Consider the following 11,976-nt stretch of genomic DNA (forward strand, 5'->3'; position numbering starts at 1 on the left):
GGGGGGGGTAGTTTTCGTCCATGTTTCACAACTTGTAAACGGTTAAAAAACGCAAACCGGCAAGCTGCCTCCGTGGCGGCTTGGCTATGGTAAAGGATTGCTGTGCAAGAGGTCTTGGGTTCGATTCCTGCGTATGGCACAAATTTTTTCAAAATTTTTTTTCGCGATTTTTATTTTTACGAGTTGAATTTTTACAGACAAAGTAATGAAATTATTTTTTTTTGTTTTCAAACAATGATTAAATTTATTAATATTATTTATCGAATGGCATGCCAAATTAGGCGAGGCGAAGCCGAGCCGTTTAAAATTTATATTTCACTCGATGAGCATTACTCCCCTTGGTGAGTTCAGACGGAGGCTGGACATTTACCGTGTATGTAGCACTTGCGGTTGTTTATAAAAAAACTGTACTCACCGAGGCCGAAGGCCGAGGGAAGTTAACAGACATAGTATGAACAACAAAGCGACCCGCGCAACCGAGGCGAAGCCGAGGTGAGCGGACACAACGCCCCCCAACACTAAAAACAGCAATACATTCGGTGACAACTAGACACCCTCTCGTCGCTCTTTACACGTTCCTCATTTTTGTTTACGTATCCCTCCCTTTTCCCCTGACCATTCATTCACATGTTGCTCCATTGAAGTTTCCCTTCCTCGTCCTCCCTCATCCATCAATTGAGTTTAATTATTTTATCAAGCAAACTGGAATTTAGCCTATGTTATGTTTGGTTTTCGATTCGACGGTGTTTAATTTATTTTAATTCATCGCAGAGTTGAATAGTAGTTGATGACGACGATGTGTATTTAATGAATTCTCTGCCCAAGTAGATAAAATTCACGTCAGTGTTTCGTTAAATTTACAACTAGTTGTGTTTCAATAATATCATCTGCTGAATGTAAATCGCGTTATAAATATTCATCTGGGACCACCTGTAACTCATCGTAGATGCATTCGGACCACTTCTGAGCTTATTTCAACTTTCAAGCGAATTGACGATATGGATTCCTGTTGACTTTATAATCAAGGTAATCACGATCAACTTTTCAATCAAAATTCGCTGTTCGTTCGTGGTGAAGCTTTCTGGCTAATTTCAATCACTATTTTCTGTTTTTTTTTTCAGCAACTTATAAATGAGACTCTAAAGCTATCAATCAGCTTACACGAGTAAAGACTGCGTATCGAAGAGACGACATGATCGTACGACGAAATGACCAAGCATACTTTACGAGACCCCTCAAACAAACTACTCTACGATCCACCGGATACTCTAAGGTCAGTTCTAACTCAACCACATCTTCACTCATTCCAATCCGTATATAATTATATTAAAATACATCTTCAAATTTCGCAGACATGGCCGAATACGAGACGTCCACTACACCTCGAGCGTAATGTCATCGTCGACCAGCTCAGCTAGTAAAACTGCCACATATTGTTCAATCGGTGGCCCCGGTCCTCCGACTTTCTACGATCAAGTAAACACGATCCAAAGTTACCACAGCGGCTCAGCATCGCGTTCAAAAACACTTCCTAGAAACACCACCACCACTTTATACGATGATCGTAGCTCGTCTTCGGCCAGTGCTAACCGAACAGTTTACTATAATCGTCCTACGACTATGGTCAGCATCGGTGGTGGAAATGCTACCATCGAACGAAGACCTACATCAGCCAATAGTAATTTATCCACAGAAGGAATCGTGTACCCTTGCGGAGGTCATTGTCGAACTTTCGAACGCTGTTTTCATTATTTTTTACAAGTAAGTATCCCCTTGGGGACCTTGGGTTACAGAAATCAGTCTCGAAAGGATCCTAATCTTCGTTCTGTTACAGTTCTTCTTCGTTATCGGTATTTTAGCCGGGATGTCGTTAGTATTGGCATCGTTCAGACTCCATTACACGCGTCAATCCGACGACCAATCTGTATTAATTTATATAGGCGTTGTAATAGCTTTAGTTTGCACGCTGCTGTTATCTATTCAATGCAGTATCGAAAGAGAAGTCAAAAGAAAGAAAAGGAAACGTAGAATAGCCGTTTTATTAGCGAAAAATAACCGAAGCAGGGTTCAACTACCTTTACGTACCATCGAACCGGATCGTAATACTTATACGGAGATGGCTGTCGTAGCTGCTCCTTTGACTCATCCGGCAGCGCCGGCTCCGATGACTACTTTCTGCCAAATGCCCCTCATAGCCCAAGATTATCATTATTCGACTCAAAATAGTATTAGGTAAAGTATGGAGTATTTCAATAATACTATCGATTCGTGTAAAGATTGTATTAATATGATGATTTTGGTATTATAGTAACGAAGACATGGAAAGGAGTCAGAACGGAGTTCCTTGGTGGAGAAGACAAGAAGAAAGACGGATTGTCAATAACGAAAACGTCGTCCAACTTTGAAAAAAGTGGTATATTTTGTTGTCCTATTTTTTACATCACGTTCTGTTTTCTTTTTTTTTCAAATTTTTATATTCTTCATCTTCACTCTATGACTTTGCGAGCTTATGAATATGTCTATTTTACCATAATATTGTTCAATCTGTTTACCCGAATAACGTGTGCCTTGAGTTACAGATTTGCTCAGATTTCTACTTACATATTTATTTACGTATTCGAGTTTAGAACGCAGATTACTAGCCATGTTTTTTTTAGTGTATATCGAATTTTATTTAGTTCGTAGGTAACTTATTTCATTTTTTTTTTACATTGATATTGCGTTTTTATCTATTTTTTTTCTTTTTTGTATAACTTCGTAATCTCTGTTGTCATATTTTATGTATTAAATGTTGTTTTTTTTTTGTTGTTTTATCTGGTGTAGTTTTTTTAATGATTGTGATTGTGTTGTTATCGAAGGGAAGTTCCGGTGGGTATTTTTATCGAATGTGTGTAAATTTTGTGTTATAGTATAGTGTGTCTGAAAAATGATACTAATTACTAAGTTCGTAATATTATTTTTCTTGTGGGTTGAATTCGATAATGAGTTGAATGGATTTTAATGTTTTGGAATGGGTTATATAGGTGATGGGTTTCCGGTTTATCTACCGGGTGCTCGAAAAATCACAAAGAAGTTTTTATGTACTTTTTTTTTTTATTTTTATCCGGTGCAGTTTTTTTTTATGATTGTGTTGTTTTCGAAGGAAAATTCTGGTGGTTATTTTTACTCAATTGTGTGGACATTTTGTGTTCCGACGGTTACTTTTACTCAATTGTGTGGACATTTTGTGTACAGTGTGTCTGAAAAATCATACTGAATATGTAGTTGTATTATTTTCCATGTGGATTAAGTGTAGAAGTTATTTGAACGGCTTTGAATGTTTTGGAATGGATTATTAGGTGAAGGTCGTGAAGGATTTTCGTTTTGTCTACCGGGTGCTCGAAAAATCGCGAAGAAATGTTTTTCTTTTTTCGACTATTGTAGTGTCAAGTAACATAATATAGCATGAAATATGTTGTGGGGTCAAATGCATTGTAAAAGTGAGAAATTTTGACAAAAATTGCTCGAAAATTTATTTAAATTGGTTAAAAATGAACGAAACATTGTAAAAATTGAACAAAATATCGCAAAAAATGTTCAGTTATGAAAAAAAAAAAAAAAAAGGAAAATTAGGAAAAATTGATCAAATAATATTGAAATGAAAAAAAATCGCATAAGTAAATAAAAACCGTACAATGTATTATAAAAATCATCGAAAGTTACCAAAAATTCGTGAAATTTCAGAATATCGTTATTATTAACTCTATAAAATTGTGAGAAAGAAATCCTGACTCGATGGAATTTGTTTATTATTATTTTCTTTGCGATCAGCGCGAAGAATTCTATAAAAATTACTCATCAATTGAAAAAAGTTGTCCAAAAGTGAAAATTTAATCATTCAAAAGTCATCAAAATGTCGTCAGAGAATTTGAGAGGGAAAAGAAGGGCTTTAGCTCGGGCTTGTTTTCCTTTATTTTTCAAAATTTAAATTTCTAAAAAAAATATCACACAATTTTTAAAGTTTTTTTTTTTTTTTTTTTTTTTTTTTTTTATTATTGTTTAAAACAGTCACAAGGTATTAGATACATAAGTGACTTGATATCAGTAAATAAACATCTTAAATTAAATCATTGTACTTGATATCGATCGAATAAATTTAAGTAGATCACAATAATTATTTTCTAAAAAAGGATTTTGATTACGAGAAATTTTATGTAATAATCTAGAGTTATTAAATTTTGGACAATCAAAGTTGTTTTAAAGTGAAAAAATAAACTTACCTCTAGAAATTTATACAAATTTTCTAGAGCTTTTGCCCTCGTTCTTTTTTCGTTTTCAAAATTAAGCATCTTAAAAAAAATCTTACAAATTCCAAAATTTTAAAAACCAGAAAATAAACTCCTCGAATAAAAAAAACATCGTTCTTAGTTTTAGTTCTCTCAAAATACAAATTTTCAAAAGTTTTTGCCCTCTCTTCGTTCTGGCCATTCCTTGATCTTTTTTTCAAAATCGACTTCCTGAAAAAAAAACATTTTTTTTAGGCCTATCGAGATCAAATTTTCAAATTGATTCTTGTTTTAAGTTTTAAAATGAAAATAATTCACATTTGGGTCCCAAAAAAATCCAAAACAGGAAATGAAAATTTTTATAAGTCACATGATATGATATGAATAATTGCAGAAATTGTTTTTTTTTCCCCCATAATATCAGTCGTCAAATTTCAAGTCGAACCCCCTCCCCCCTCCCTTTCTCAAACGTCGTCTTTTCCATTTTTTCGATTTTGTAGACGTGTCTTAATAAATACCTAAATAAATCGTATAGGTAAGTAGATACAAAAACTGTAACTTTTTTCAAAAATCAATGGCTCAGTGAAGGAGGGGGGAGGGGGGAGGGGGTCCATCGAGTGAATAATTTTAAACGTACAAAAATGATAATTTTTTTTGTTGAGGAGAAATCTTTTCTAAAATTTTTCACTCGAGCAATTTTTGCCTTCATTTTCATGAAAATAATTTTTGAAAAATCTCTTCAAATTTCAACTTCTTTATACACATCTAAAAATTTTCCTATGACCTCCTCTTGGACGAGCTTTGGATCTGGGTACCTTTGTCATAATTTACTCAAAATTGAGGGCCTCTGGCTCAGTCTCTTGATAGGTAGGTTGTCTTACATCAAAACCAAATTTCCAAAACATTATTTTTTATCGAAATCCAGAATAAAATGTTTCATCATCAATACGTAAGCTCATTTTAATAAATTCAAGGATCCCAACACCCCCCCCCCCCCGAATTATTTTCCATGCCATGACTGGAAGTTCGTTCGCTGAGACTGAAATGGGCATCGTGCTAGGACCCTTAAATTTCACTTTGGGCAGTTTTGGTGAAAGAAAATATTGACAAATTTAAAGGATTGCTTAAAAATACCTAATATCAAAAGTTTGATTCGATTTAGGTGAAAAATTACGACTTTACATCAATAATGAGGGGGGGGGGAAGGAGGGCGAAAATTCTTTGTACAATAATTGAACAACAAGAAATACGCGATGTCGTGACTCTTGATTTATATGGGAAAAAAATTCTACAAAATGATTTGTGCCCACGTTTGATTCAGTGATTCATTTTTTTAGAGAGGGAGAGAGAAGATGAAATCTGTTTTACAAGATTGAAGCTCCAAAGATCTGGTAAGAATATGAAAATACGGTGTGGAATCTTTGTAATTTTTATAATCAAAATTTTAGCTGCTGAAATTGATTTTTAAATTTTTCGTAAATTTTTAAAAATCCAAAAAATGCTGATTTTTGAAGTATTTTTTCTGTTTTTACTCGTTTTTTATTATTATTATTTTTTTAATTTAAAATGATTAGAAATTGACTCTTTTAAATCGAATTCCGCCATTTTCAGACATTTTGGAATTTTTAGCATAATTTTCGACATTTTATTCTTTAGTTTCTACAGGAAAAAAATGCAAAAATTAGCGTAAGAGATTGAAAATCGAGTTCTGCGTTATTTTCGACTTTTATGACCGAAAATGGTATTATGTAAGTGAGGAGAGGGGTCATTGCCCTTCGAGTAGAAAATTTTTGATTTTTTGAATTTTTGATTTTATAATATCCTCTTAAAAAAAAGTCTGTTGGAGAATCATTCCCCCTCCCCCTCCTTTCCAATCGCGATATATCTCGCTCAACAGATTCAGAGAAGAACTAGGAAGTTGGAAATGGATTTTTAACAGCCCAAATTCATTGAGTTGCGCCCTACGGCGTCTTTTAAAGAAATGAAAATATTTCTAGAAAAATTGAAAATCTCGTTTGAGGCTCCAAAATGGTGGAATTCAATTTAGAGGAGTTGAAACATTAGCTTCAGAATTGGTGTTCGTGTTTTTTAAACTAAAGAGTCGAGTTTGAAAAAAAAATGCAAAATTTAAAAAAAATCGCAATTTTGAATTTTTTAAAAAAAATTGTCAAATTAAAGTTTTAATGTTGGTAGCTGAAATTTTGGTTTTGGGAGTTATAGAGAGACCATGTTCTTTTGAAAAATATCATCTTCATTCAAACCAGAAACGAACTAATTTTTTTTTTTGAATTTTGAATAAGATACCTACTAAAAATGCTAAAATTTGCTGAAAGTTGGAGAAAAGTGTGAAACTGACGACAATATTTTTAAAGGTATTTCGAATTTTCAAAAATTTTAAAAATAATGTAACCTGACTCTTTTGATTCTTTTGAACGTTCATTCCATATTTTTTTCACCTTTATGTCAAAATCAGCAATTCTGCTAAATTTCTGTACATGAAAAATTCAATCTGGAAGCTTTTTGCGTTCCTGTTTTTTAGAATCGAAGTGAAGGGATGAGGATCATGATTGAAAATTTTACTTTAACTAAAAATGAATGCGGGTTCTAAGCTGTGTGGAAAATGAAATTAATGCACTTATTCGTTATTTTTTTCCCCAACTTGAAATTTAATCCTAAAAATTGTACAATAAGAAGTTGCATTAATAATATAAAAACTCACGAACCGCTGTCGTTAATTTCAATTCAACATAATATTCTTGTTTAAATAAAAAAAAAATTATGCCTGGACAGGGATTCGAACCCTGGACCCCTAGGTCAGGAAACGAGTATATGTACCGTAGTACCGAATCGTAAGACCAATTCTCATTAGAAACAAATATCATTGTTTATTCGTTCCTAGTGCTCTACCAACTGAGCTACCCAGGCTACGACGTTAAACGAGCAATTTTCACTTTACATGCACTGCAATTTCTTACACCAACTTGTGAAATCGTTGACATGACAACAGTAAAGCTTCTCACTATGTAGTTAATAATGCCTTGACTGAGCTATAGCCTGGGTAGCTCAGTTGGTAGAGCATTAGGAACGATCTAATTGGCTTATATGCGAGCACCATAGCAAACCCGAACGCTTGCGTTCAACCCTCGTTTCCCATCCTAAGGGTCCAGGGTTCGAGTCCCTGTCCAGGCATAATTTTTTTCTCCAGTACTTATAAAGAAAATAGCGAAATTAATCTAAAACGAGTCCTTCGATAATAAATTCGTGTCAACAGAACTATTCAAAAAAAAAAAAACACATTTTTTCCAAAAAATTGCTTCAAAGTTTAGCTTTTTATCAAGAATTGTCAAAAAAGCTCGGTCTTTTGCTATAAGTAGGTGATTGACAAAATCTCGATTCTCGATTGTGTCCCAAAAGGGGGCCAAAATTTTGAAAAATCGTAAAAAGTCGAGTGATATATGTATTGAATGGTATGTTTTTGAGGTCGCTCAGTACGAAAATGAACTTATTTTTTCAGTCCAACCCCTCAATGTCCCTTGGCGCTTCAAAAAAGGAGGACAAAAATTTTGAAAAATCGTAAAAGTCGAGTGATATATCGAATGGCATGTTTTCGAGGTCGCTCAGTACGAAAATGAACTTATTTTTTGAGTCTGGCCCCTCAATGTCGCTAGGTGCCCCAAAAAGGGGGCCAAAATTATGAAAAATAGTGAAAAGTCGAGTGATACATCGCATGGTATGTTTTCGAGGCCGCTGAAAACGAATATGGACTTATTTTATGTGTCCAACCCCTCAATATGTCCCTCTGTGTCCCAATAAGGGGGCCAAAATTATGAAAAATTGTGTGATATATCGAATGTATGTTTTCGAGGTCGTTGAGTACGAAAATGGACTTATTTTCTGCTAATTTTCGCTGTTTTCTTTCATGAAAAAAATAATAATTAAATAATAATTTTTTTATTTTTGATTGGTATAGCCAAAATGCTCTTACTAAATGAAATTGAAAACTTCCCAGGAAAGCAATCAAGATGAAACCACTGAGATAGGCGAGAAGTTTGAAACAAAAAGATCAAGGATCTACTTATCTGAACTAATCTGAACAGATTCCCGAAGAAAAAAATTTTTGTGTCAATTTTTTCCTTTTTAAAACCGCTATTTGCCCGTTCTACAGTCAACTTTTTACAGAAAAAAGGTATGTCTTAATTGTGATGTGAACAGTTGCAAAATCAAATTTTACCCATTCCATTGAAAATAAATTCGTCTGAACAGAAAGAATATTAGGTAGGTACTAGGTAGTAGGTACGCAGTGTTTTCCAATAAGCACCGAACATTAAGGTGCATGGGTAGACAACCATAGTTTAGAATATTGCTCTTACACCAACTCGCGACATCGATCGTTGACAACACGAGTAATTAGGCTATTTAGGCTAATAATGCCCTGAATGAACAATCGCCTGGGTAGCTCAGTTGGCAGAGCATTAGGAATGTTACTATAGAATTTGAAAGAATGTCTTTGCGTCTTAGTGAACTAAACGCTCGATCTGCGTAAAAACTCGTTTCCCAACCTAAAGGTCCAGGGTTCGAATCCCTGTCCAGGCATAATTTTTTTTCAGTACTAACTAAACGAAAACAGAGAATTTTTCTCAGAAATAGAATTTTCATCATTTTTTGAACGACAAGTGTCTCATTTGGCATCTGCAATTTTTTAAAAACGGTTCATCAAAAATATGTTCGTGCGAATAGAACGATTCTAAAGAGACTCAATTTTTTCTCAAGAATTGTTTCAAAGCTTTGATTTTCATCGAAAATTGTTTGAAAAAGCTTTCAACTGTCTTTTGCTATAAACTATTGACAAAATTTCGATTTTTTGCGAAACATTGCTGAAATTTTCCTTTTATATCTGGCTTTTTTTTGTGATTTTTTTTTGCTCTATGAAAGGGGTTGGAGCAAAAAAAAACTAGGATTTTTTCAAAAATGTCTTCTCAAGCGATCATTTTAATTTTTCTTTCCTTTTGGTACGTTAGTAGGCTTAAATTTTTTGGTGTTCAGAAAACTGGGGAAGTTAGCAGATAATTTTATTCAAGAGGTCTAAAAAAATTAAAATGAGTTTACTCAAAACTCAAATATAGTTTCTTTTTTTTTCTTTCTTTTTTTCCTGTGAAAGATGCTAAATTGCTGAATTAATTACCTATTAGAAAATCTTTATTCGTATAGAGTTATGAAAATATGATTAATTTACTTCAGTCTTCAACTAATCTACCTATGTTGTATTATTTTCTTGTTTCAGGTTAGTACGATTTTCTGGATTCTGGCATATATAAGAGCAGATTTAGAATAATGTGTTACATAGCCACGTGTTTCAGAATGAGTAAGTCATTTTCATATCAATATCGAAGTAATAACATGTTATTTTTACTTTTTACTCATTTCTGCGTCACGTCAGTTGAAATATCATCAAAAATTTGAAAAAATTACTATAACTCATTTGGAAATTCAGATCCGAGTTTAAAAGTATTTAAATTTTTGAAATGAAAATAGACGAAAAATTGCATGAAAAATTGACCAATTATATTTTCAAATCAGTATCAAATTCTTATCACAAAACAATTGCCAATAATATGAACAGTGATTGTCAATTTGAATTAGAATAAAAATTTAAAAAACTGGGCTAGGTAATAAATTGCACTGTTATGGTACAGTGACTGACTATTTACATAAAATTCAAGAAAGTTCGAAACAACTACTTAATAGCTGGGTTATCGCATAGAGCTGTCTATATTTTTTAGCCACTTTTTCGTCGATAATTAGGCAATTTTGGTAAATTAAAGCATGTCGATGACGTTGACAATCTATTATGCTCCGGTCTGTGGTCTTTTATCTTTTCTTGGTGAAAAATAATTCCCGAAAATGTTCAAAAATCACCAGTAATTTGCCAAAACTTGTCTCCTGATTTCAATTGTACTAAAAATAGCGAGAAATTTGCCAAAAACTGCCTGGAGTTTACCTGAAATGCTGAAAATTTCAATTACTAACCAAAAATTATCAAATTATTATATCAGCACGCCGTAATGCAAAAACATAACACCAGTTCTTTTTCCAAAATGACCCCCAAATTACCCACAATTTACCCAAATTACCGTAATTTACCAAAACTACCTGTAACTCGCCAAAATTACCCATGATTTACCTAAATTTAATTATCGGTAATGAGTATCAAAATTACCTGAGTTACCCGTAATTTACCTAAATTACCCAAAATTTACCAAAATTACTCATAATTTACCAAAATTACCCACGATTTACCTAAATTTAATCATCAGTAATGAGTACCAAAATTACCCAGGTTACCCAAAATTTACCAAAACTACCCAAAATTTACCAAAATTACCCGGAATTTAAAAAATTACTCGGAATTTACCAAAATTACCCGGAATTTACCAAAATTACCTGGAATTTACCAAAATTACCAGGAATTTACCAAAATTACCCAAAATTTACCAAAATTACCCAAAATTTACCAAAATTACCCAAAATTTACCAAAATTACCCGGAATTTATCAAAATTACCTGTAATTTACCAAAATTACCCAGACTTCACCAAAATTACCAGTAACTTACCAAAATTATCCATGATTTACCTAAATTTAATCACCAGTAATAAGTACCAAAATTACCCGGGTTCACCTGTAATTTACCAAAATTACCCATGATTTACCTAATTTTAATTAACAGTACCTAATGACTGTAGTAAGTACCAAAATTACCCAGGTTACCCGTAATTTACCAAATCGTAATGGTAATTTACCAAAATTGCCTATGATTCACCTAAATTTAATCATCAGTAATAAGTACCAAATTTATCTGAGTTCACCTGTAATTTACCAAAATTACCCGTAATTTACCAAAATTGCCCATGATTTACCTAAATTTAATCATTAGTAATGCGTACCAAATTTACCTGGGTTCACCTGTAATTTACCAAAATTACCCGTAATTTACCGAAATTACCAATAACTTACCAACATTACCAGCAACTTACCAAAATTACCTGTAATTTACCGAAATTACTCGTAATTTAGCAAAATGACCCTTAGTTTAACAACATTTTTTATCAGTAATTTACCAAAATTACCTTATCAGTAAAGTTCAAAATTGCCAAAAACTTGCCAAAGTGACCATATCGGTTACCAGTACTTACCAATTCACCATATTTGCCAGTTATTTATCAAGATTACCAGTAATTTCCCAAAGTTATTTGTAATTTAAGTAGGTACTAAAATTTCCGGTAATCTTACCAGTAGGTAATTTTACCCACAAAAATTGCCTATAGTTTCACTAAACTGATATGTACATAGTAAAATGAAATGTCCAATGTAAGTATGTAATGTCTGGAACTCGGTAGGTTTTTCTCCAAAATTTTCAAAGGAACCCCTCCCCCTCCTCAGCCTAAAAACAACATTTTCACACCAATGATCAAAACAAAAGATTTACAAAAATTCACTTTTTCGTTGCTGCAGTCCGGGTTGGTGAGGGGTTGAAAAATTTATACCTCTGAAAAGTGCATCGAGCTAGAGCAATTGTGAGAATTGAATTGATCAATTGTGAAGGGGGAGAGAGGGAAGGGGTCTGGCGATGACCCAAAATCGAAAAATCTTGAAAAAAAGACAGGATTCTCCATCACTTTGTATAGCTGTGAAGAGGTAGAGAGAAGATAAAA

At 33.2% G+C, this 11,976-nt stretch overlaps 1 protein-coding gene and 1 non-coding gene across 2 annotated transcripts; one reads left to right on the plus strand and one right to left on the minus strand.

Moving 5' to 3' along the window:
- The first annotated feature begins 640 nt into the window (after nt 1-640).
- Nucleotides 641-2,813, plus strand: LOC135837582 (uncharacterized). Its single transcript, XM_065352909.1, has 5 exons — nt 641-1,026; nt 1,122-1,273; nt 1,353-1,761; nt 1,835-2,232; nt 2,309-2,813. Exons 2-5 carry the CDS (start codon nt 1,209-1,211, stop codon nt 2,403-2,405), a joined length of 969 nt encoding a protein of 322 aa, XP_065208981.1. The 5' UTR covers nt 641-1,026; nt 1,122-1,208; the 3' UTR covers nt 2,406-2,813.
- A 4,231-nt stretch (nt 2,814-7,044) lies between these two features.
- On the minus strand, nt 7,045-7,190 carry TRNAS-CGA (transfer RNA serine (anticodon CGA)). Its single transcript has 2 exons — nt 7,154-7,190; nt 7,045-7,080 (listed from the first exon to the last, which is right to left on the minus strand). It is a non-coding gene; the product is annotated as a tRNA-Ser (tRNA).
- Nucleotides 7,191-11,976: the final 4,786 nt, after the last annotated feature.

This window comes from Planococcus citri, chromosome 1 (assembly GCF_950023065.1).
Source record: "Planococcus citri chromosome 1, ihPlaCitr1.1, whole genome shotgun sequence".
NCBI classification, from domain to species: Eukaryota; Metazoa; Arthropoda; class Insecta; order Hemiptera; family Pseudococcidae; genus Planococcus; species Planococcus citri.